The following is a 24,574-nucleotide window of genomic DNA, read 5'->3' as shown; positions in this document are numbered from 1 at the left end:
CTTTCCTGAAACACCCCCCTTAAATACCCCCTCTCGGACCTGGAATGGCAACCAAGGCCCCAGGGACTCTAGAGCTGGTGCTCCTTCACCTGCACCCTGTTGGTACCCAGCCTCACAGGGGTCAGTGGCCAATGTGCTGGACTCTCAGTCCAGTGCTCTTTTCCCAGCAATGTTGGGCCCATCCACCTTGATTTTAGTGAGTGAATAAAGTATCAGCTCTTTAATAAGATAAAGCATTAATTTTTAAAGGATGATTTGTTGACTTTTAAAATTTTATCAACTATACTTCAATAGAAAAAAAAATATTTTTTTAATAAAATGACAACTTGTGGCCTGTTACCAAAATCTGAAATGGGCCAAACAATAACTTGATTAAGAAATATTAAAAAGACCACTGTTCAGCTCTCCTGTTTTCTAAGAATGGGTCCCAAAGCATTGCTTATAGTTGTAGGAATTAGAAACAAGCTGGATGTTCCTCCTTGAGGGTGGGACAAGGGAACTGTGGCACATCCAGAAAAGGAATACCCCCTGCACTGTTGCCAGTGATGGTGCTGCTTGGGGAGGTGCCATAGCATATCATAAGGCCCGAACAGCTTCAAAACAGCATGAAGCTTCCCTCTTCATTAAATTTAAAAAATATTTCTATATGCTGTGTAGGTACATTTTTGTGACTAATGTCCTCAGGTTCATCCATGTTGTAGACTGTAACAGGATTTCCTTCCTTTTCCAGGCTGAATAATACTCCACTGTGTGTAGATGCCACGTTTTGTTCATCCATTCACCATCAGGGGACGGACATGTGGGTTGTTCCCATCTCTTGGGTGTTGTGAATAATGCTGCTATGAACGTGGGTTATTTCTATTTTTAAAGAAATTGAAAGAAGTGTTTCCATGCAAAATCTGTTAACCACACATCCCAGAGAAGTGGAAGACCCTCGATTAGGAGGAGTTGGGGTCCTCTGTTATGGTGTGGGGATTCACCAGCTCCTTTTAGTCTTGTCTTCTTCCTTCTTTCTTGGGCTTTAGTGTCCTGCTGTGACAGCAAAGAGACCTGCCTGGGCAGGTGGTCTCCCCGGGCCTGCCAGCCGCCAGGTTTTCTGAATCTGACGTCCACTCGCACTTCTCATCTTGTGCTTCCTGCCCTGATTCTGTCCCTTCCCTGGTTCCTTTCTCCCTGTCTCCTTCTGCAGCAGGGGCCCTGGGCTGGGAGGAGAGTAGGAAGGGGGAGGCAACTGGAAGTAATGAAATGGGCTTCAGATCTGACTCTCCCAAAGCTGGAGGAAAGATATCTGCCTGATGCTGAGCCTCAGATGAGTCTGCACAATAGTGTCTGCTGGTTATTTCGCCCGGGCAGTTTCCAAGGTCATCTCCGAAGCCCAGCTGAACCAGAAAATGGCCTCAGCTTCTCAGTTATCCTGGAGCCACAGGAATGGTGATCTCTCTCAGCAGAGCTTGAGAAGCTAGTTCATTCCAAACATTCCGGTTTACTTTGCAACAGCTCCCCACCCCACCTTCCGGCTGCACCCAAGAATGCCCACAGCCCCACACAGGCTCTTTCATTCCTTGAGGCCTTGCTGGAGCTGTTGACTCAGCACGAGGAAAGCCCTTCCAGCCCTTAACTCCTTCCTGCTACTTGACTGTCTCTGGCCCTTCTCATTCTTCATGGATCAGCTTCAATTGTTCTGCCCTTCTGTAGAATATACTGGTCTTCCCCCCACCTCCATCCCAGGTGGAAGTCATTGCTCTCTGCTCTGTATCCCCATCTACATACACCCTTGCTTCCCTCTTGCAGTAAATTACTCCATTACGGTAGTTCACTTTTGCTCCCACCAGCCTTGGTGGTTTTTGAAGATGAGAACTCTAAGTAATTCCCTCCTGGGCCCCCGCACCCAGCCTAGAGCCTGGCAGCAAGTGGAGCGTAAAGTTTGGATGGCCAGAGGGAAAGGAGAAAACTAGAAGAGGGACAGTCCGTGGTCCCCAGGTTTCAGAAGATGCATGCTAATTCAACCTTGCCATTCATTTCTCAAAGTCATGATTTAGAGCAGTTCTCTTCTAAAATGGAATCATTCTTGGGGCATCTGGGTGGTTCGTCAGTTAAGCATCTCCCTTTGGCTTGGATCATGATCTCAGGGTCCTGGGATCAAACCCCACTTTCGGCTCCCTGCTGAGCAGGGAGCTTGCTTCTCCCTCTCCTTCTGTGTATGCGCGCTCTCTCTGTGTCTCAAATAAATAAATAAAACATGTAAAACTGGGATCCTTGGGTGGCGCAGCGGTTTAGCACCTGCCTTTGGCCCAGGGCGCGATCCTGGAAACCCGGGATCGAATCCCACGTCGGGCTCCCGGTGCATGGAGCCTGCTTCTCCCTCTGCCTGTGTTTCTGCCTCTCTCTCTCTCTCTCTCTCTCTCTCTGACTATCATAAATAAATAAAAATTTAAAAAAAACATTTAAAACAAAACAAAAACAAAATGGAATCATTCTTAGCAATAACCCTATCCAGCTGATTCATTTAGTTGAATACTTTGGTGTGAATACAGGTAACATGTCTCTGGGAAACCATGTTCTCAGTCATGGAGCATAGCAATGACCCAGAAAAGGAATTTTGAGATTAATGAGTAAGGTCTGCCATAGGAGCCTGGAAGAAGAGCCACAGCAGTGTGCCATCTGCTGCCTTCATTACTGACCGAGCACAGGCTGGGGATGATCTGGGATTGAAGGCCACTCTGTTCAGCGGGGATTCAGTTTTCCCATCTCTGAAAGGGACATGTAGGGTATAGGCTCAGCTGCTGTAACAAACAAGCCTCTGAGTACTCTGGCCTAAAACACTCTGGAACTTTCTTTCTCTCCTACCTTCTCATGGAAGAATCCAGAGGTTAAGTGAGCAGTTCTGAGCCAGTAGCGCCATTGCTGTCCTCAGCATACACCCTCTGCTTAGGAGCCCAAAGTGGCTGCTCCAGGTCTTGCCATTTCCCAGCCAGGAGGAAGGGCACCCCGCACTAGAGGAGCATGTGGGTGGTGGTGGCTTTAAAGATAGGACCCAGAAGCTACCCACATAATTTCTCCTATCCCACTTAGGCAGAATATTGTCATTAGGCTACACCCCACTGGAAGCCTGGTTGGGAGATGTGGCCTTCAGCTGGGGAACCATGTGTCCAGGTAAAACTTGGTTGAACAGAAAAAGAGAAACTGAGATGGCCCAGAGGCTGATGCTAGCCACCCCTCAGGGCTGTTAGGAGAGTGGGTGATAGCAGATGCCCAGGCTCCTGCCCCACCCAGGCCTTCCCCGAGTTCATGGAGTTCACAAGATGCTTCTTTCCCCCTTCTCCCCCAGGAGCTGGTCAGGATCCTACACAAGGCGCTAGAAGCCGCCCAGCAGGAGAAGAGGGCGACCAGCGCGTACCTGGCCTCGGCAGGAGAAAAAGACCGGCTGGAGCTGGTGCGGCACAAGGTGCGACAGATCGCAGAGCTGGGCCGGCAGCTAGAGGCCCTGGAGCAGGAGCGGGACAGCCTGGTGCAGACAGCCAGCCTGCGGGAGCAGCAGGTGCAGGAGCTGCAGCAGCACGTGCAGCTGCTCATGGACAAGAACCAGGCCAAGCAGCAGGTCATCTGTAAGCTCTCCGAGAAGGTCACCCAGGACTTCACGCACCCCCCTACCCAGCCGCCCGTGCCCCCGGGGGCTGCCGACAGGGACCTCCTGAGCCAGCAGGAGAAGATGGAGCAGCTGAAGGTAGGGGCCCCGCCCTCCAGGCCCCCGGCCCTTGGAGAGGGCACTGCTCTTGGCCCTGGGGGTTTCCTAGGTGAAGCAGGGAGAACCCTTAAGACCGGAATATTCCTGCTGGAAGTATTGCTACACATGTCTCACTGTCTTAACCAGAAGGTCCAGTGCAATTTGTCTTTTCCTGATATCAGTGGCTGGAGAGGGAAGGTGTGTCTACAGTATGATTAGAGGTGGAAGAGCACAAGATGAGGTCAGGACTCCCAAGTACCAGACCAGCTCGGTGCCACACTGATGCCCCTGAGAGTCCCCGAGGTGCCCGGCGGCCTCCCCCAGCACACAGTCCAGGGAATGCGTGGCTGGCTGTGACTTGCTCGTAACCATGGCAGTCTCCTCTGTGACACTGTCTGCGGTGTGGCGGCCACCGCCCTACATGCCCTGTTCCCATCATCTCATCTGATGCTCCACCAGCCCTGTGAGGCTGTCACTTGTGCGTTCCCCACTGTGTGCAGGAAGGCCGAGGCCGAGAAAGGGGTGTGGGTGGAGCAGCCCAGGGAACTCGAACTCTCTGACCCGTGTCTGCTCCGCTGCCTTCCAGTTTCTTTGGGCCTTCCCACTACTGCCACCATCCCTGCCTCCCCCGTGCCCAGTCTCGTGGCTCTCACCTGGGGAGGCTGTGCCCTCCCACAGAGACCAATTACAGCTTGGGGAACAGGAATGTAATTTTAAGTGTGATGCCTGCCGTGGATGGCAGTGTCCTCTCTAAGACGTGGGGACAGGAGCCGCCAAACCACCTGGAGGCCTGAGGCTGGGGATCAGGGCTCATAACCCTCACAGTCCTTAAAGGCAGCTGTATAACCAGGGCCAGTCCTGCCCCAAACCCCGTCACGCGCAGCTGTACTTGTAGATATACGTACGTGGCACAGGGAGCTCCTGTGCTGGAAGAGGGGAAGCAGAAGCAAAAAAGAGAACTCCAAAAGCTTTTGAGAGCCCAGTGGGCAGTTGTGGTACAGTGACCCCTGCCCCAGCTGTGAAGTCGAGGAGACCTGTGTTTGGATCCAGGCTCTGCCTCTTACTAGCTGGGTGACCTCCAGCAAGGTCCCTCACCTCTCTATAAAAACAGCCTCACTGTTGCTACTCACAGGGTTGATAGGGGGGTAAAGGAAGATGACATCAAACCCAGGTTCTGTTCCCTTTCCTTCAATATGAAAAACCACATACCCAGTCTTTGAATCTTTTCCCTTTAAAATCAGATTCTTTTGAGTTCAAAATGAAAAACTAAATCCTTTCAAATGCAGATGGAGCTAGCTTTAGAAAGCTCTCTGGGGCTGGAAAATTGCTTTCATCAGATTGCTTCCCTACCCTCCTCTGCCCTGCCCAAAGTCTTCTCTCTGTGCCCATCCTGCTGGAATCCATAATTGAAGACCCCATAGAGCAGCTGGGGGCCGGGGCAGGGGGGGAGGGCGGGTTGGGAGTGTGGAGGCAGGGGGTGGTGTAGAGAAATAGATCTTTTGGGTGCCTCTAGACTGCCCCCAGGAGCTGACTGGAAGCATGGACTCACCGTAGGAGACCAAGTGTGCCTCTGGATTTGCATGTTCAGGAATTTATCAGTAAGCCCAGATAGGAGGGGGCTCCCATCAACCTAACATACCGTGACAGCTGATCCTCAGAGGCCCAGTGTTGGTGCCAAAGAGAATTACATGTGCTAGAGTTCCTCATTTATTAGCCTTTAGGTGTCTGCTCTAGAAAAATAGAAGACTCAACAAAAATCCATTGTCTTTGAGTTTGGGGACAGAGCATGTTCACATCTCCCACTTGCCCTGGGATGGAGGGCATGCAACTTTAAGTAAATGCCCCTTTGTTGAAGCTGCCATTTTGAGAACAGAATCATTGACCTCTTGAATATTGGATCTGGGCAGAGTTGGTGATAGCATTTCTGACATTTTTCTGGCAGGGACAGCTGACCCCGGAACAGGGGAAAGGACTGGTCCAGGGTCCCACAGCACAAGCAGCAGGGTTGAAGCTAGACCACGGGTCTCACCACAGCCCTTCCACTGCCTTCCCCACTAGCACCATGGCTGGTCCACGTGGCGTTTCCCCAAGAGAATTCCCAGGCTCCTGACCCCCATGAAGGCAGGCAGGCAGACTCTCTTCTTCCTATCTCTTTCTCCAGTTGTGTTTTCCTCCTTTGCTTACTGGTCACTGTCTGGTGGGTTTCTTGTCTCTGAGCTCTCTCTTTTTCCTCCCTACAGTTCTGAGCTGCGGAGAACACTCAAGGTAGGGCGATGAGCTGAATGGGGGGTGCTGCCCAGACGCCACCCCCTCCCGCCCCCATGGCTGCCCCAAAGGGGTGCTCACACCCACCCTCGCCATCTGGGCTGGAGGCAGGGTGGCCCAGGCAACATGTCCAAAGCCTGGGAACTGCCAGGGAGTGTCTTTGGGGCCTGGGATGAGGACAAAGGGATGGTAACAGAGGCTGAACTGAGTGGCGGTGTAGAGGTGATATAGAGCAGTGGACTCCACTGATGTGCTTTCACCCAGCGATAGTTTTTGATTCCTGCTGTGGACTGAACACACCTGGGTTTGGATCCAGCCTCTTGTGTTCTAGGCACGTGACTGAGGAGTTTCCTCATCTGTAAAATGGGATTGATGGTACTTTAATACATAGCCCACAACATTAGGAAGATAAATTCCACATAATTGTGTGAGGGAGACGGGTCTGGCACATAGTAGGAACTCAGGCAACTGGTAACTCTCTTCCTCCCTTGCCTGGAAGTTTTTATATTTTCCCAGGTATTTGGGAAGAACACACACAGCAGCCATGGGAAATTTCCCTGTTTCATATAGCTGTGTGACCTCAGACAACATACTTGTCCTTTCAGAGCCTCTGAGATCCCACCTGAGTTACTTTCCAAGCTGCTAGGGAGATTGAATGGAGTGACATGCTCAGCACGGGTTGGGGGCACAAGGTAATGGTGTATGGAGCCCGCTCAGCTTTTGTGTTCATGAATCTGTGAATGTCCAGACACCAAAACAGATGACTGTCACAGAAAGGGGGAGTGGTCCTGGAAAATCCTGATATTCACAGGAGGTTGGTCCTCGTACTGCAAACATGAGGATTTGCACCAAGCTCACCACGCTTCCATATGAGGATAAGAAAGTGGGGGTTGTGGAGAGGAAGTGGGCAGACACTTGTGCAGAGGAGCAGCTGGCACCCCCTGGCAGCATTTCTGAGAAAAAGGAGCCGAGTTTGATCTAGGATAGACATGTGGGAGAGTAGAAGGAAGTCTGCACTGAGGAGTTGGAACTACCTGTGTTCAGGCCAGACGGAGAGCAGAGAGCAAACTCAGCCTGAGTGCACAAAAGCCTTGCAGCCCGGGCACTGTGAGGGATACAAAAGCAGGGGTGGCCAGGACAGGAGACACCACAGAGAGAGTGGAGAGTGGAGTGGTGAGAGGCCATGTGATGAAGTCAGCCTGGGGCTTTTATTTTTAGCTAAGGAGCCATAGGAGCATGTGGCCCTCCCACTGGGTCAACCATCTAGGCAGAAGGCAGCAGACCCTGCGTATGAATTGGAGCTTCTGGGCTGGGAAGGATCTTGGCCAAAATGCAGCCCCCCACCCCCACCCCAGGGAGGATGTGAGCTGTACATACGTACGTGACCCATCCCTGATAATGAGGTGCCACAGGCATCTCTGGTGTGGTGCTCTTAGTTTCCAAATAAATCAGGCCCTAGCCAAGGTCATGCCTGCAATAGTGTCTCTCACATGCACTTACAGCCCAGTACATTTCTTGAGTAGTGGGAGCAAAAGGGCTTGAGTTTTGGCTAGTGAATGTCCTAGAATTGGTAGGTATAGTTGTGAGCATGCATTGTCCATTACTTCTGTAACATCCATCCCAGTAAAATGAAGGTTCAGAGCCAGTGCTGTGGCTGCTCCTTTCTGAGGCTCAGGCCCCTGTTTGAGCCTCCTCAGTGCTTGGCCAGCTTCTCCTCAAATGCCCCAGCAGCAGGATCTCACTCTGTCTACTGAACAGCATGCAAAAAGAAAACTCTAGGTGCACAGATGCATATCACAGCATTATTCATAACCAAAACCAACTGAAAATACTCAGGGCCCAAGTAAAAAATAACAGGAGAATGATTATAATTAAGGTACAGTAAATTCACCCAACAGAATAGTCATCAGACGTTAAAAATGATCATTGGAAAGCTTATGTAACATAGAGAAGTGTGGTTGACCCTTGAACAACACGGGTGTGAACTGCACGGGTCTGCTTATAGGTAGATTTTTTTCTGATAAACACAATATAGTAATGTCAGTGTATTTTTTCTTCTTAATGATTTTCTTAGTATTTTCTTTTCTCTAGCTTACTTTAATGTAAGAATACAATATTTACTACGCATATCTCATGAAATGTGTGCTCATTGGCTCTTTGTGTTCTCAGTAAGGCTTCAGTCAATGGTAGGTGATCAGCAGTTAAATTTTGGAGGCGAGATCCCTGGGTGGCACAGTGGTTTGGCGCCTGCCTTTGGCCCAGGGCGTGATCCTGGAGACCTGGGATCAAATCCCACATCGGGCTGCCGGTGCATGGAGCCTGCTTCTCCCTCTGCCTGTGTCTCTGCCTCTCTCTCTCTGTGTGTGTGTGACTATCATAAATAAATAAAAATTTAAAAAAATAAATTTTGGAGGCAGGGAGTCAAAAGTTACACACAGATTTTTACTATTCAGGAGTGGGTTGTGAGGTGGGATCAGCTCCCCTAACCCCAGAGTTGTTGAAGGGTCAAATGTATTTACAAGGAGACATTAAGTAAATAAGACAATAAGTAAAAAAAAAAATTCCATCCAAAATTGTTTAGTATGATTGCAAATATATGACTACGTATGTTTATTTTTTAAACAAGCACTATTTGGATGTTTGTTTTGGTCTCTATACTTAGTGTTATGACACGTTACCTCATGTTGTCTCCCAGCTGCCCAGTGGAATAGTATTTGCCCCTTTTACAGGTGAAAAAACAGAGGGTCAGGTTTGTTCAGTGAAGCCTCCCAGCCAGGAAGTCAGAACCAGGACTCAAACTCCAGGCCTGATGCCCTCTCTACTGTATCATGCTGGGATCAAGATTAGTGATGGGGGCTGTCTACAATACTACTTCTTTTAGACTTTCTCTTCTGTTGTCATTATTAGAAATTTCTAAAGGAAGGAAGTGTTGGCAGTTGAGGGTGAGAACCAGGGAGATATTTATGGTACATCACATCAAATGCTTTGTTTTCTTCTCCAGGATGACATGGAAGCATATCGGACCCAGAATCGCTTCCTCAACTCCGAGATCCATCAGGTCACAAAGATCTGGAGAAGGGTGGCTGAAAAGGAGAGGGCCCTCCTGATGAAGGTAAGAGGCAGAGTCCATCTCCATGCCCAGCCACTCTTTGGTCCGTCACCTTCTCGCCCCCATATCATTCTGTCCTTATCACCTGCCTACCCTACCTCTGGACTGTGCCCTTTCTTTATGAGCTGCCTTTCCAGCCCCAGGCATCTGTGCTCTGATTGCTGCTTCTGATCACCAAAGTACAGAGGAAGAGACAGACAGCCATTAATGCACCTTCCATCCCATCTAGAGTAACTTCCAGAGGATTTAGAGGGCAGCCATTCCTCCCCTCGCCCCTTCATTTTTCTCTTTTTCCCCTTTTTTTCCAAAAAAAATTGCATATACAGGGAAATTAGAAAGTGGCCATGCATATCCAGGGAAAGGCTCAGGAAAGACTTGAGAGCTTAAGTTTACACTTTAGGCTACCATTGGCACAGAGACAGCCTATAACAATCAAAAAACAAAATCAGTTTTTTCTCAAATTGGGAGAATCTGATTTCTAGTGTTCAGATATCCAGTTTTCAACAACAAAATCTCAAGGCATACAAAGATACAGAAAAGTGTGGCCCATTTGGAGGAAATACATAAGTCAAGAAAAACTGCCCCTGAAAAAGACCCCGTGCTAGATAATACTAGACAAAGCCTTTAAAACAGTTGTCTTAAAAATGCTCAAAGAACAAAAGGAAGATGTGGAGAGTCAAGAAAGCAATGTATGAACAAAACAGAAATTTCAATAAAGATTTAGAAAACCTACAAAGGAACAAACAAACAAAAAATTCCAGAGCTGAAAAGTACAATAACTGAAATGAACAATTCACTGGAGGGATTCAAAGGCAGATTCAAGCAGGCAGGAGGAAATCAGTGGACTTGAAGATAAGAGTGGAAATTATTTTGTCTGAGAAACAGAAAGAAAAAAGTTTGAAGAAAAGTGAACAGAGTCTCAGTGATCTGTGAGACACCATTAAGCAGACCAACGTACCCATTATAGTATGGGAGTCCCAGAAGGAGACGGAGGAGGGGGACAGAAAGAATATGAAAAGAAATAAAGGCTGAAAACTTCCCAAATTTGATGAAGACACAAATAAAAACAACCAAGAAGCTCAACAATTTTCAAGTAAGTATAAACTCACAGAAACCCATACTGAGACACATTATAATCAATCCTTTGAATGCCAAATATAAAGAGATTGCTTGAAAACAGAAAGAGAAGCAACCCCTCACATACAGGGAATCTTCAAGAAGATTATGAGCAGATTTCTCATCAGAAACTTTGGAGGCCAGAAGGCATGGGCCAATATATTCAAAGTGCTGAAAACAAAAACAGCTATGAACCAAGAGTTCATATTTGGCAAAACTTTCTTCCAAAATGAGGGAGAAATTAAGACATTTTCAGAGAAACAGAAGTTGAGAAATTTTGTTCCCACTAGATCTGCCCCACAAGTAATGCTTGGACAGTCCTAGAGGGTGTGATGGAAAGACACTAGACAGTAACTCAGGGGTGTATGAAGAAACAAAAATCTCAGTAGAGGTAAATACATGGGCAGCTGTAAGACATAGTATTACGGTAAAAAGGGTTTGTAATTCCACCTTTGTTTTCTACATCATTTAAGAGAATACTTTTTTAATGCTTAATCTAAAAGTTAGTATTACTACAACTTTGGTTTGTAACTCCACCTTTTGCTTTCTACCTAATTTCAGAAACCAATGCATTTAAAATAATTATTATGTTTTGGTGCTCACAATGTATAAAGCTGTAATTTTGTGACAACAACCAAAAAGGTAGGGATGGCACTATAGAGGAACAGAGTTTCTGCGTGTTATTGAAGTTAAGCTGGTATAAATTCAATTTAGAATGTTAGAGCTTTAGGGACACCTGGGTGGCTCAGTGGTTGAGCATCTACCTTTAGCTCAGAGGCTGTGATCCCAAGGTCCTGGGATCAAGTCCCACGTCGGGCTCCCCTCGGGAAGCGTACTTCTCCCTATGCCTATGTCTCTGCCTTTTTCTGTGTGTCTCTCATGCACAAATAAATAAAATCTTTTTAAAATAAAAATAAATAAATAAATTTAAATGGATTAAACTCTCCAATTAAAAGGCAGAGTTTGGCAGAATGGATAAAAACACATGATCCAACTATATGTTGTGTACAGGAGACTCACTTTAGATCCAAAGACACAAATGGATTAAAAGTGAAAGGATAGAAAAAGATATTCTATGCCATAGTAACCAGAAGAGAGCAAGGTGGCTATGTCAGACAAAAGAGACTTTAATTTTTTTTAGAGTTACGAAAAAGACATATGTTAATAAAAGGTTCAATACAGTGAGAAGATACAACAGTTATAAACATTTACATACCTGGTAAGAGACCAGCAAAATATATGAAGCAAAAACGGACAGAACTAAAGGGAGAAATAGGTAATTCTGTGATAATAGTAGAGACTTTAATACCTTCACTCTCAATAAGAGAAGATAAGTAAGGAACTAAAGGCCTTGAACAACACAGTAAACCAACTGGATCCAAGAGGCACAGCACAGAACATCTACCCAACAACAGCACACGTATTCCTCTCACGTGTATATGGGACATTTTCCAGGACGAGGTATTTGTAGGCCACAAACTCTGTCTCAGTCAATTTAAAAAGACAGATACCATGCTAAGTATCTTCTCCAGCTGCAACAGGATGAAGTTAGAAATCAGTAACAAGCAGAAAGGTAAAATTCACTAACTTGTGGAAATTGAACAACATACTTTTCAACAATGAATCAAAGAAGAAATGGCAAGAGAAATTAGAAAATACTTAAAGGCAAAGGAGAAAGGAAACATAACATACTAGAACTTAAGGGACACAGCAAAAGCAGTGCTGAGGAGGACATTTATAGCTATAAACACTTACTTTAAAAAAAGCAAGAAAAGGATCCCTGGGTGGCTCAGTGGTTTAGCACCTGCCTTCATGCCCAGGGTGTGATCCTGGAGTCCTAGGATCGAGTCCCACATCAGGCTCCCTGCATGAAGCCTGCTTCTCCCTCTGCCTCTGTCTCTCATAAATAAATAAAATCTTAAAAAAGAAAAAAAAAAAAAAGAAAGATCTCTAATATAAAACCTAACTTCACAACTTGAGGAACTAGAAAAAGAACTAACCCAAAGCTAGCTGATGGCAGGAACCAATAAAGATTAGAGCAGAAATCAATTAATTGGATAACAAAAAAGTAATAGAACATCAATGAAACCAAAAATTGATTTTTTGAAAAGATGATCAAAACTGACAAACCCTGAGCTAGGTGGACTAAGGAAAAAAAAACAGAGAGGACTCAAAGTCAGAAATGGAAGTGGGGACATTACTACTGATTCTGCAGAAGTAAAAAGGATTATAAGAGTACTATGAATAATTGTATACCAACAAATTGGATCGCCAGATGAAATGGACACATCCCTAGACACACGAAGCCTTCAAGACTAAATCATGAAGAAATGAAAATCTGAATATGCCTGTAACTAGTAAGGAGGTTGAATTAGTAATCAAAAATCTCTCAACAAAGAAAAGCCCTGGACCTTATGGCTTTCCTGATGAATTCAACTGAACATTTAAAGAGGAACTAACAAGAGGCCTTCTCAGACTTTTCAGGGAGGTTGCGTGCAGACTAGCAAGGGAGTCAAACACAATCAAGATGCATTTGAGCACACAAGATTCTTTGGGCCCAAAGGGAGGGAGGAAGTCAGGGAGGACTTCCTGGTGGGAGTACCTTCTTGAGCTGAGTCCTAAAAGTGAGTTAGTGCTATCCAGGCGAAGAGAGTAGAGAAAGGCCTTCCAAGAAAAAAGACAGCGTGGTCAACACCTGTGGACTGAGAGGTGGGGGAAGGTGGGGAGGGAAGAGCTTTGGGACATTCTCTGAGGAAACTGGGAGCTGTAGAAGGGTCTTGGGTGGGGAGGTCCTCAATCAGACTTATGTTTTGAGAAAGCTGGGGGCTCAGTTGGCTTGCAGAGGTGGGCCGGGGAGCACAGAGACTTGGGAGTCTGTAGCAGAAGTGCCCAAGAAGAGTACTGGGAGGGGGCTCGGGAAGTGGCCCTGGTGGCAGAGGGACGCAGACGTGGGAGCCAGCTGGAAAGGGGAGGGGAGCAGGCTCACCAGATGGCCTGGAGTTGATGCTCAGGAGATGGTAACCCGGGCAGGAGTGCAGCAGAATGGCTGCCTTGACCAGGAGGCTCCCCCTCTGCCACCTCAGGATGAGACAGGAGCCAGGCTGGCCCAGAGGTCACGTCGATGCTCTGAGGCCGATTTTTTCCTGACCAGCTTACACAGAAGGAAAGTGGGCCCAGGAAAATTGCCTGAGCTGCTCTGCACACCCAGCTATGAACATAGAAATACAGAAGTTCAAGACAGGGGCAGGGAGTACTCAGGAAGGCCACTGGTGGGAGAGAGGTGGTATGCTGGAGGAACAGGAAGAGCCGGTAATACAGAAGCAGAAGGCACAGGGGCACTGTCCAGAGCCACATGGCCATCTCCTGGGCACTGCTCCATAGTGCCACCTACAGAGAGTTGCTCTAGGCCAGGTGCTTGGGGAGAGCCTTTACACACATCAGCTCGTCTCATCCTCCCCAGAATCCTGGGGCAGACTCTATTTATTATTTCCATTGTTTAGAGAAGCTAAGGCACAGAGAGGTTAAGTAACCTGCCGTAGGTCACCCGACCAGCAGTGCCTGAAGCAGGATGGGACTGCAGGCTGTGTGAGAACCTGCACTGCCCTGCCCACCACTCCCCTCTTCTGAATCCAGCTGCAGTCCTGGGCCTGGCTCTCCTGCCTGGAGTCTCTCTGCCTTGCTATAAACCCTCAGGTGTGGGGCGCATCTCCTGTCCCTTGGATGACTGGCTGGGGGTAGGGAGAGCATGGGAGATGAGGCTGAGAAGGGTTCTGCTGCCTACAGCTGCTCAGCCTCTCAGTGGGCCCAGGCCCAGCAGATAGCCTGACAGCCCCATCCCACCTTCCACAGTGTGCCTACCTCCAAGCCAAGAACTGCCAGGTGGAGAGCAAGTACCTGGCCGGGCTGCGGAGGCTGCAGGAGGCCGTGGGGGGTGAGGCCACTGAGTGCTCGGAGCTGCTGAGACAGCTCATCCAGGAGGCCCTGCAGTGGGAAGCCGGGGAGGCCTCAGCCGACGGCGTGGAGCTGAGCCCCATCAGGTGAGCCCAGCAGCCAGCGAGGGTGGGCCTTCGTGACCTGAGGGTCCCCAGCCCTGGTGCTGGTTCCCTGCTGACCGCGTACGAGCCCTGCACATCATTTACTTCCTTGTACCTTCAGATAAAGAGCAAGTGGTGGGGATGAGCCCCACATTACAGTTGAGGGGTTACAGCTTCAGAGGAGGCAGCCCCTTGCCCAAGGCCACAGAGTATATTAGTGCAGCTGACCTGGGTCTGCTCCAGAGCTCCATTTTCCCCACTTCCCCAGGCTGTCTCCCAGAGATGTTTGTCAGAGAGGGGAGGAGGGGAGACAAGCCAGCTGCCTCCCCTGAGCCAAGTCCTTGCCAAGGACAGTGAACAGTATCAGAAGGGGCTCTGGCTGTGGGGTCTAAAGCCCCTGAAGGCAGGGCGGCCCAGTGGAAGGAGCCCAGGCTTTGGAGCCAGACAGGGCTCTTTCACCATGTGACCTTGGACAAGTCACTTTACCTTTCTGGGCCACATATTCAGCCTCCAGCAGATGTGGGCTAACATCCCCACTTTGCAGGGGCTAAATGAGAGAGCACATGCAGAGCACACAGTAAGGGCAAAGAAATATGGAATCAGTGAAAAGCCTTCTGGGATGGATCCCTAGCTCTCCCATCTTACTTGTCATTGATGCTGTCTGTTCCCCATCCATCCCTGGGCTTACTCACTGTGCCAGTGGGATTCTGGATTGGCAGTGCCAGACTCCTTGAGCCTAAGGCTTCATGGAGTAATAAGAGGGTCCTTTATATTTGCATAGAGTGCACTTACTATGCACTTACTACATACCAGGCACTGTCTAGGCCACCAGTATCTTACAACAAAGGATGTCAATGGGTCTTTGCGAGGCAGGACAGGAATTCTTTTACCCATTGTATAGATGAGCAAACTGAAGTGCAGAGAATTGAAGTGACCTGCCCAGAGCTGCATGGCTAACCCACAGTGAAGCCCAGGCAGGAATCTTGCCTGGGGTTCCCCCTCCCCACCCTCCCGCCTTGCCCCTTATCCAGGGAAGGGCTCTGCAAGCTGCTGCTAACATAGGCTTTTGCTGGCAGTGAGTATGATGAGTATGGCTTCCTAACGGTGCCCAACTACGAGATGGAAGACCTGAAGCTGCTGGCCAAGATCCAGGCACTAGAGGTGCACTCACACCACCTGCTGGCTCATGAGGCTGTGGAGCGGCCGCTGCGGGAGCGCTGGGCTGCCCTGAGTGATCTTGCACCCTCGGTGGAGCTCAAGCAGCTGCTGCGGGCAGGTGTGCCCCGAGAGCACCGGCCGCGTGTCTGGAGGTGGCTGGTCCACCTCCGCGTCCAGCATCTGCAGAGCCCCGGCCGCTACCAGGAGCTGCTGAGCCGGGGCCAGGTCCGCGAGCACCCTGCTGCCCGCCAGATTGAGCTGGACCTGCACCGTACCTTCCCCAGCAACAAGCACTTCACCTGTCCCACCTCCAACTTCCCCGACAAGCTGCGCCGGGTGCTGCTGGCCTTCTCCTGGCAGAACCCGACCATCGGCTACTGCCAGGGCCTGAACAGGTGAGCATCACAGCCCTGGTGAGGGCACAACCTTTATCCTTTAGAGCACCCCTCGGTCCCTTTGGAACCTCCCAAGAACCTGGAGAGGTGAGTCCAGGAGGGTTGATTCCTGCCATATAGATGGGGACAACATGGACATGTTCAAGAGGAGGACGAGGACAAGGACGGGTTCAAGACAGAGGGGCTCCCCAGGCTGTGCGCTCTCCTTCGATCTGCACTTAGGGTGCGCCACTCATCATCACTCATATAGAAAGCACTGTGAACAGTCCCCCCACCCACCCCGGAATTTTGTAGTGCACAACTCAACTCACATATCGCAGAACTGTCTGGGTCATGGATCATTTACTTTAAAACAAAACCCATTCAAGGGAGCCCAAGAAAAAAAAGAATTTGTAAATGTTACAGGGGAAGTTCATAAAAGCCAGGAAAAGAAAAGAGAGGGTGAGACCAGATGGTCATTAGAAACCAAAGCACCTCCTCTCGCCAGCAGGGCCCCGGCACTACACAACCCCAGGGCTGCCGATCATGCCCCAGTCCATGGGGACAAGTCCCGGAGTTGTGCAGCAGCCCCGTCCTGCCCCGCAGCCCCTCAAGGGGGCCACATCATCTCTGGCCCCTCTTGCTCTACATCTCTGCTTCCTCTTCTCAGCAGACCAGTCTCTGTCCATCATTCCTTGAACATTTAGGGCCCCTCAGGGCTGTCAGACTGGAGACCTTAGCCCCTGAGTCTGGAGCCTTTGCCCCAAATCCTCCTACTTGTCAATATCCTCATGTCCTCAGGCCTAAATTCCCAAAGGAAAGAATGTGATTGGCCCAGCCTGGATTCATATCTGCTTCTGGCAACAGCAGGACATAAGGGCTTGGGGTTGGAGGTGAGGTGGAGTGGGGTGACCTGGTAGGGCTGCCCTGTCCAGCACTGTAGAGGACTCTCATGGATGGCCCCGGCTATCTAGACAGAAGTTACATAATTTCAAATATTCCCCAAAGCAAGTTTGGACTCCATTTAATTTTAATATGCATATACTCAAGCAAAATTTACATAAGACATTCTGCCCTTTTTTTTTTTTTTCAGAATAAGCGATGTGTGACATTTATTTAACACAGAATAAACATTCAGAGAGTCCCTACCCAAATTTGAATGATTCCTAAGGATACATATTTTTGATACTGATTTGCTGCCTAAATTGGGTGAAATTGAGCATATATACATGTTCAGTGGCTGGAAATTCAGAGTCAAACCACAGCACTGCCAGTCTAAGCTGAGGGGGCAGGGGAAAATCCTATAGCAGGAAGGGTCTTGAGACAAACCTTCCAGAAGGAAAGAAGCTTCTGCCTATGTGGAAAAAGGCAGTTGTGAGGCTGTGGAGGGAGATGTAGACTGAGCAAGTGGGGGTGACACCCAGGAGTGTTTCAACTCTTTCTCTGAATGCTTTTTTTTTTTTTTACTGATATTTGCTTAGGCAGATATTCATATTGCTTGAAATCCAAAGTTATTTGTCATAGGAAGAGCCCCTTCAGGGTCAGACACTGGGGCCCTTAAGCCCCACCCTGCAGGCCCCTTTCACTTGTCTGAGTGGCGCCATCTAGTGGCAGCCGGTAGAACCATGTGCGCAGCTTCCGGACAGACCCTGCTTCTGTGCAACACTCTCCTGTTTAGAGGGTGACGTATGTCATAGTAATGATACAGTGCTAACCTAGGGAAAAAACTTTAAAACCAGTTCTCTGTAAAATATAAGTAGAGTGCATTAGAAGTAGCTGTTTCTTTCTCACATCACCACGCTGCCTCCTTTGCAGACCCACTTGAGCCTGAATGCCTTAAGTTGGAATCTGGCTTCCGCCCTGAACAGCTGGTAGGCCCTAGTTGGTATGAGCAGCCTCTCACTACTGACCTTTTAATGTGTGCAGAAATCTGTGCTGGTGCCAGCAGCCACCTCCTGGACTGAGCACATCCCAAGACTCCAGTGGAATGGGGTAGGGTGGAGAGAACACCAGGCTGGGCTTTGGGAACCCTGGGTTCTGTCTCCACTCTGCCACCAGCCGACTGCGTGACCCTGAGCAAGTGACTTCTGCTTCCCAAGACTCGGTCTTCCCATCTCTGCAATAAGTTTATCTAGACCCAGGGATGACCAGTAGGAAGCACCTGCCTTGTCTTGTGAGTTTTTGAGGCAGCCTCCAGGGTCAGTGGGAAAGAGCACAATGATCACTCAGTTATGTCTACCCTGGGCATAGACCAAAAAGAGTGGTGGCCAGTTTCATACATTGCTGTCCCTGAACTAAATGACCTCAGAAGGCCTCCTTCCCCAGCTTTGAGAGGGTAGCTTCCTATGTCCCAAGAGATCTGTGACTCTTCCTTTTGTCCACTCAGCTCAGACTCAGGAGGGTTTGTACAGGTATTTTAGCCAGAGTGGAAAGAAATTTCTTCTGAATCTACTGGGTAGAGAAAAGGAGTTTCCTTTTTCTTTTGAGAATTGACCCTGTTTCTTTAAAAAGTATGAACCTCAGAGAAGGTTGGAGATCATGAATCCAGTCTAGTGAGAGTCCAGAAAGGGATAAATAGCTGGAAAATGAAAGGTGTTCTTTAAGCCCATCAAGAGCATGAGGCTCCACAGTGCTCTAAGGCGGCATCTTCCTAAGGGTGTTCAGTGGGTGCACTGTACAAAAGAGGTTCCACAGCCCCACTGGATGGATGGCCTTGGGTTAGAGTCACATGGGGTCTTGTCACTGCAGAATTCTCAGAGGCTTTTACATGTTGTACATCATAAGACTCTAAAAGGGGGCTAGAGTATGCAGCATTTCCCAAACATTTTTGAATTTGGGACCTTGTGTTCACCTAGCATCTTGAGAGACCCCCGCATTTTGGCAGATGTATTCCTGGATTGACCCTGGGTGAGACCTACCAGGAAAAATGGGATAAGTAGAGAAAACAGTACTTCTTCCAGGCTGACAGCCCTGCTCAGCACTGTGGGGTTTTCTTCCTTTCTTACCATGATCTCATTGGAGCCCTGTGATAACTTTAGGGGACAGGGAAGCAAAGGAGAGAAGGAATTCTGTGTAGTGAGCACCTGCTATATGCCAGATAGTTAGCAAGGCACTGTATGTAGGTCTGACTTCCCACTCAAAATGTCTCACAGCCCTGGGAGGTGGAGATTGTTAAATCAACTTTACAGATGATGAAAGTAAGGCTCAGAGAGGTTAGCACACTTGCCAAGGTCTCAAAGCCTGTGGATATTAAGATAAGAATAGCTAACATTCATAAAGCACTCACTACGTGTCAGGTAGTGTGCTGGGCATTTATCTCATGTTAACTTCATTCATCCTCATAATAGTCTTGTGATTATTATGAGGAGGTTGAGGCTCAGAGAGGTTTAGGAACTTGCCCACGATCATCCAGCCAGGAAGCAGCAGGTCCAGAATTCACACCTAGGCAACAGGGCTCCAGAGACTCAGATCTCCTCATTGCTCTGGAAATCCCCCATGCAGTCCTCCCCAAAAGCATGTTCATCTCACCCCAGGTTCCAGAACACTAGCCTAGTTAGAGAGTAGGGTTGGGAGCCAGGGATCTACCTCTCTGCTTGGCTGTAACTTCTACACATCACCCCAGTGCTCTTTTCCTCCCATTCCAGACTGGCAGCCATTGCTCTGCTGGTCCTGGAGGAGGAGGAGAGTGCCTTCTGGTGTCTGGTGGCCATTGTGGAGACCATCATGCCGGCTGATTACTACAGCAAGACGCTGACGTCATCCCAGGTGAGCAGGGCAGGGACCGATGGGACAGAGAGGCCATGCAGGTTGGTGCCCCTTGAGTGGTACCTTCAAGCTAGTGAATCTAGCTTCAAGCTAGTGAATCTCAGAAGAATCAGGAAGCTCTCAGGCCTCCATTTCTCCCTCTGTACACGGGGCCAGTAACCCCTCCCTGGGACTCCTGGGAAGTTCAAGTGAGCAGATGGCCTCTACAGCTGTTGGGGCCCTGCCCACAGGGTAGATTGTTGTTATTCCAGTAGTGACACAATGTCACGAGAAATGGTTGGGGGTTTTTTTGTTTGTTGTTTAGTTTTATGTTTTTCAGAAATGATTTCTTGGTGAGGGAAGAAGAAAATCTAGAATCTCTTGCTTTTTGCCAGTAAAGAATTTCAAAATAGAGGTCAAGTGGGTAGAAGTAGGAGTCAGTAGGACTCGTGTGGACAAGTGTTCACACACAGTGGTCACGGCCTCCCGAGAAGCGCAGCTGTCTCCATCCTTACAGCCTCACCGCCCTCTGACTCAGCCCAGACGAGCGCTGGAGTCAGGGGCAGCTAGGGCCAGAGCCCACCCTCCCCGAGCCAACTGCATGGCCTTGCGACATCCCCTCTCTGAACACCTGGTTTGTCTGCTTTGGGATGGAAGTACTACTTCTTGGGCTTGTTGACAGGTGTAAATGTGAAACCATTTTCGACCTCCCATCTCCTCTCTCACTTCACTCCTCATCCGGCTCCCGCTGCATCTGAGCTGTCTGCTTTATGCGGAGAGGCCAGTGGGTGGATGGGTGGGTGGGTGGCGGACCTTCCCGCTTTCCACCCCAAACCTACCAAGCCATTTCCTGCCCCTCTCCCCATTCCTTTCCTTTCCTATTAGGATCACCCAACACTGATTCCTCCTGCAGGACAACCACAGGGGTGGTGGTGGTGGTGGTCAGCAGACACACAGGTGTCCGCTGTGAAGGAGGGAGGTCAGGGCCAGAGACTGAGACTGAGGATTCGTCAGGTCATGAATCAGAAAAAGAAACCCAACCTCACAGTGGCTTAAGGGGCGGATATTTCCCCCAGATAATGAGAAAGCTGATGCCCCCTTCAGGCTCTCTGCTGGGCCATCCCTCACGTATTGCTTTCAGCACCCTGTTCATGGTCACAAGACAGCAGTACCACCTCCAGCACTGTGGCCGTGGTCCAGGCTGGGAGAAGCAGAGGGTTGGAAGGCAGGGGCTGGCTCCGCTTCCCCGCCCAGCAGTTGCTCACACCTTGTTGGTCAGGACTGTCTCACATGGCACCCCTCGCTGCAGGGCGGGCTGGGAAATGTTCCATATTTTATTGTCATGCTTCAACATCTTGGAAACTGAGGTGTGTTGTATAACCAGGGTGCTGTGGTAGGGTTGTTGGAAGGTTTGTTTCTCATTTTTTTAATGTAGAAGAATTTAAATGTACAAAAAATAGAGAAAATAGTATATGAACCTCTATGTATCTATCACCTGGTTTGAATAATTATCAACACAGACACGCAACTGCTGTTCCCTATCTACTCCCGCCCACTCCTCTTGCTTTGGTGATCTTGAAATAAATCCCAGACATCACGTCAGCAAATCTGTGAATCCTTCAGCAGGTTCAGTGGCATCTTAAGCTCAGTAAATTACCCTCGGTCTTGAGCTGGATGCACTGAACATCTTGTATGTCAGGCCCAAAATGGTTGTAGATATGTGGCCGTGGTGTCAGCAGTACAGGTCTGAACTGCTGCTTGGCTTTGGGTTCAGGAGGGCAAATGGGCCAGAACACGAGTGGCTAAGAACTTAGCCCACAGAGACCTCCACATCATAGCCCAGTCCTCCAGCCCAGAAGACTGCCAGCCTGTGCTGGGAACAGCAGGGTGGTGGCCACGAGGCAGGGGTTGAGGGGATCCTCCAGGCACTCTGTGCTCCTGGGGTGAGGGAGTAGGGGGACTCCAGGACTGTGTGTGGACTGGCTGGGTCGGAAGGGCAGGCAGGGAGCCAGGCAGCCCCTTCCCTAGGTTGGCAGCTGACAGGCCCTCTCTCCCTGGCTCCCAGGTGGACCAGCGGGTGCTCCAGGACCTCCTCTTAGAGAAGCTGCCCAGGCTGATGGCTCACCTGGGCCAGCACCGCGTGGATCTCTCCTTCATCACCTTCAACTGGTTCCTCGTGGTCTTTGCAGACAGTCTCATCAGCAACATCCTTCTCCGGGTCTGGGATGCCTTCCTGTATGAGGGCACCAAGGTAGGGCACTGCCAGGGGTGAGCAGGACAGTCCTGGGCAAGGCCTTTCAGCCCTCTGGGTCTCGATCCTGCCCCCGGAGAATGGGAAGATAGTGCTCCCCTGGTCAGGCTGTTGAGGACATCTCGTGGGAGCATGGCTTTATAAACTAAAGTGCTTTGCACACACAAGGAGGAGGGGTAGTTCTGCCTCCGAAGATGTGTCTTAAAGTTGGGGGGGATTTCCTTTTCCTAGGGAAGAGCCACAGCTGGGATCCAGGAGGCCCGTCCCTATTCCCTCCACTGCCCATCCAGTCACCTGAGCCCCTCTTTCTCTTCCTCCTGTTTGGACTGAGCCCCATATTGGGAGGCTGGCACATGGGCGTGGTCCCAGCTCTACCTCTTGCCTTTCTAGGAGACCCCGGGCAGGCCTCCCTTCTTCCCCATAGTGGTTGAGAACGTACCACACTGCAGTTTACAGAGCACCTTCAGATCTGTCACTCTGATTCCTGCTAATACCCCATGTGAAGACAGTATTACCCCCATTAGGTCCAAGAGAGTAGCACCTCACCCAGGGCCCCGGGACAAGTAAGGATAGAGCCAAGCACTTGGTCCCCATGCCCGGATTCCACGCTGTGCTCCCTCCTCCCTCTGGGGTTCCCCCATCTGCCCCTGCCTCCCGGGCTCCCCACACACGAGCTTTCAACCTCTGCAGCCTGTCTGGGGGGGGTCCCACACTGTCTGGGTGTAGGGGGGTCTTCCTCCCCCTGGGGATTACCTGCCCTGGCCACCCCCCATGCCCCACCTGAGCCCCCACTTGCCCCCCAGGTGGTATTCCGCTATGCCCTGGCCATTTTCAAGTACAACGAGGAGGAGATCCTGAGACTGCAGGATGGCCTGGAGATCTACCAGTACCTGCGCTTCTTCACCAAGACCATTTGCAACAGCCAGTGAGAACCCATTCTGCCCCCAGTCCTGCCTGTCCGGCACCCCCACCACCCACACATGCCCCCAGGACGTAGAAGAGGGTAGGCGGGTATTTGCTGAGTGGAGATTTGTTAGTGGTGTCGATCCCCCACTAGGGCTTAGAAACCTTTAGGGACATTCCACTGCCCCAGTGGTTTGTTTGCCCTTTCACGTGGCATTCAAGGCCTCTGCTCAATTTCATTTCTTACCCACCTTTTCCTGCCCTTAACACCCACACCCTATCATCCTACCAAACAATTATTTGAGTTCCTAGGACACCAACGTCTGGACTTCTGGCCTTGCAGTTTCTTCTACTTAAAATGCCCCCGTCACCTTCACCACTGCCATCTTTGCCTGGCCAACTACTACTCATCCTTCAACACCTAACTCGCATGTCACCTCCTCCAAGCAGCCTTCCCTAATAAACCTTTCCTTACGTGTTAGAGTTCCCATAGCCCTAAGCTTCTTCCTGCCTCAGTACACATCACTTTGGGTGGAAGTTGTCTTCTTATTCACGGTTTCCTTCCGGGAAGGTGAGCTGCCTGTGGGCAGGGGCTAGGGCCTCAGCCACAGGGACAGAACAAATGCCGGGGTGCCTGGGAAGGCCCAGCAAATGCAGACCCGATAGGGCACTGGCTTTGGACTAACTGTGCTCTCCCCCCAGGAAGCTGATGAACATCGCCTTCAACGACATGAACCCTTTCCCTATGAAGCAGCTGCGGCAGCTGCGGACGGCGCATCGGGAGCGGCTGGAGGCTGAGCTGCACGAGCTGGAGCGACTGAAGGCCGAGTACTTGGAGACTAGGAACTCCCGAGACCCAGCGGTGCCAGAGGGTTGCACCAGTGAGGACGAGGGGGAGGGGGGACCCTGACTTGGCCACCTGCCCTCCCCGAAGCCCTTTTTCCCCTTTGGCCGTCAGGCCCCCAGGAGGATGGCCGTGGGGTGGTGGTCCCGCCCATGAGCCCCATCACCACATGACGTGGGGCAAGCCCCTTCCCCTCTCTGGGCCTCAGTCTCCCGTTACGACACTGTCTGCCATGGAGCCATTGATTGGGTCATCCCCTCGTGAGCACATACCCAGGGATGCTACCCCTTTCTCACTTCTTCCACAGAGCACTTTAGCACAGACGAGCAAGAATATGCTGTCTCAGAGGGTAACCTGAACATTCTTTAAGTTTTATCTGTATAAAACAATGGAAATATTGGAAAGAGTTGGCAAGCTTTGGAACTTGAATGAGTCCCAGTAACCAGCTGCTCCCGAGTGGGCCCGGGGCTCCAGGGTGTTGCATCATGAGGGCAACCCTGGGACATCCCTGCGTTCTGTTTCTGTGGGTGTCTCTGCAGGCCGCCCCCCACCCCCCGCTTCCCTGAGGAGCGAGGGCCCCATGCAGGTAGGCTGTGTCTCCCCGGGCCCCAGCACCTCTCCAGTGCCGGCTCTGCCTGTGTCCCCAGCCTAGCTCCCTGTGCACTGAGGCCTGGTTCCTGAGCCTGGCACCTATGCCCTCCTTTCCATTCACAGTGCGTTCAGGGGGTGGGGGGGAGGTTCCGAGGGAGAACCCCTGTCCACACCAAGAGGAACGTGGTGTGGGGCTCAAGGCAGAGAGTGCTGGGTCAGGCGGCCCGACTGTCTGGTCTCCTTCTGCCAGCTTCACAGCCCCAGGCACGAAGAGTCACCTCTTCTCTGAAAAAACGAGTGGCTGGAGGCTGCGGAAAAGGTGGTGAGAGGGACAAAGCTACAGCCTGTTGCCAAGTCAGGGCTGGCTCTTCCGGCACCCACCGTGTGCAGGAACTCTGTTTCAGTTCTGCTGGGCTCTTTGGGGCCCTTCCTCAGTGGTCAGAGGCCTCCCCTGATCCCCT

The 24,574-nt window shown here is 50.2% G+C and overlaps 1 protein-coding gene across 2 annotated transcripts in view; it reads left to right on the top strand.

The window, feature by feature from the left end:
• Positions 1-23,926, top strand: part of TBC1D2 (TBC1 domain family member 2) — a 50,584-nt gene extending 26,658 nt beyond the window's left edge. The window contains exons 6-14 of one of the 2 annotated variants that reach the window (XM_025432540.3): positions 3,329-3,724; positions 8,991-9,101; positions 14,064-14,251; positions 15,325-15,801; positions 19,425-19,545; positions 21,590-21,775; positions 22,579-22,700; positions 23,381-23,559; positions 23,830-23,926. In XM_025432540.3, the coding sequence (XP_025288325.1) occupies positions 3,329-3,724; positions 8,991-9,101; positions 14,064-14,251; positions 15,325-15,801; positions 19,425-19,545; positions 21,590-21,775; positions 22,579-22,700; positions 23,381-23,559; positions 23,830-23,891 (1,842 nt within the window). In that variant the 3' untranslated portion in view covers positions 23,892-23,926. Of the gene's footprint in view, positions 1-3,328; positions 3,725-8,990; positions 9,102-14,063; positions 14,252-15,324; positions 15,802-19,424; positions 19,546-21,589; positions 21,776-22,578; positions 22,701-23,380 lie in introns of both variants that reach the window. The other variant, XM_025432541.3, reaches the window with a different exon arrangement.
• The last annotated feature ends 648 nt before the right edge of the window (positions 23,927-24,574 follow it).

The sequence above is a fragment of the Canis lupus genome, chromosome 11 (assembly GCF_003254725.2).
Source record: "Canis lupus dingo isolate Sandy chromosome 11, ASM325472v2, whole genome shotgun sequence".
NCBI lineage: Eukaryota > Metazoa > Chordata > Mammalia > Carnivora > Canidae > Canis > Canis lupus.
This window is presented reverse-complemented; position numbering and strand designations above follow the sequence as displayed.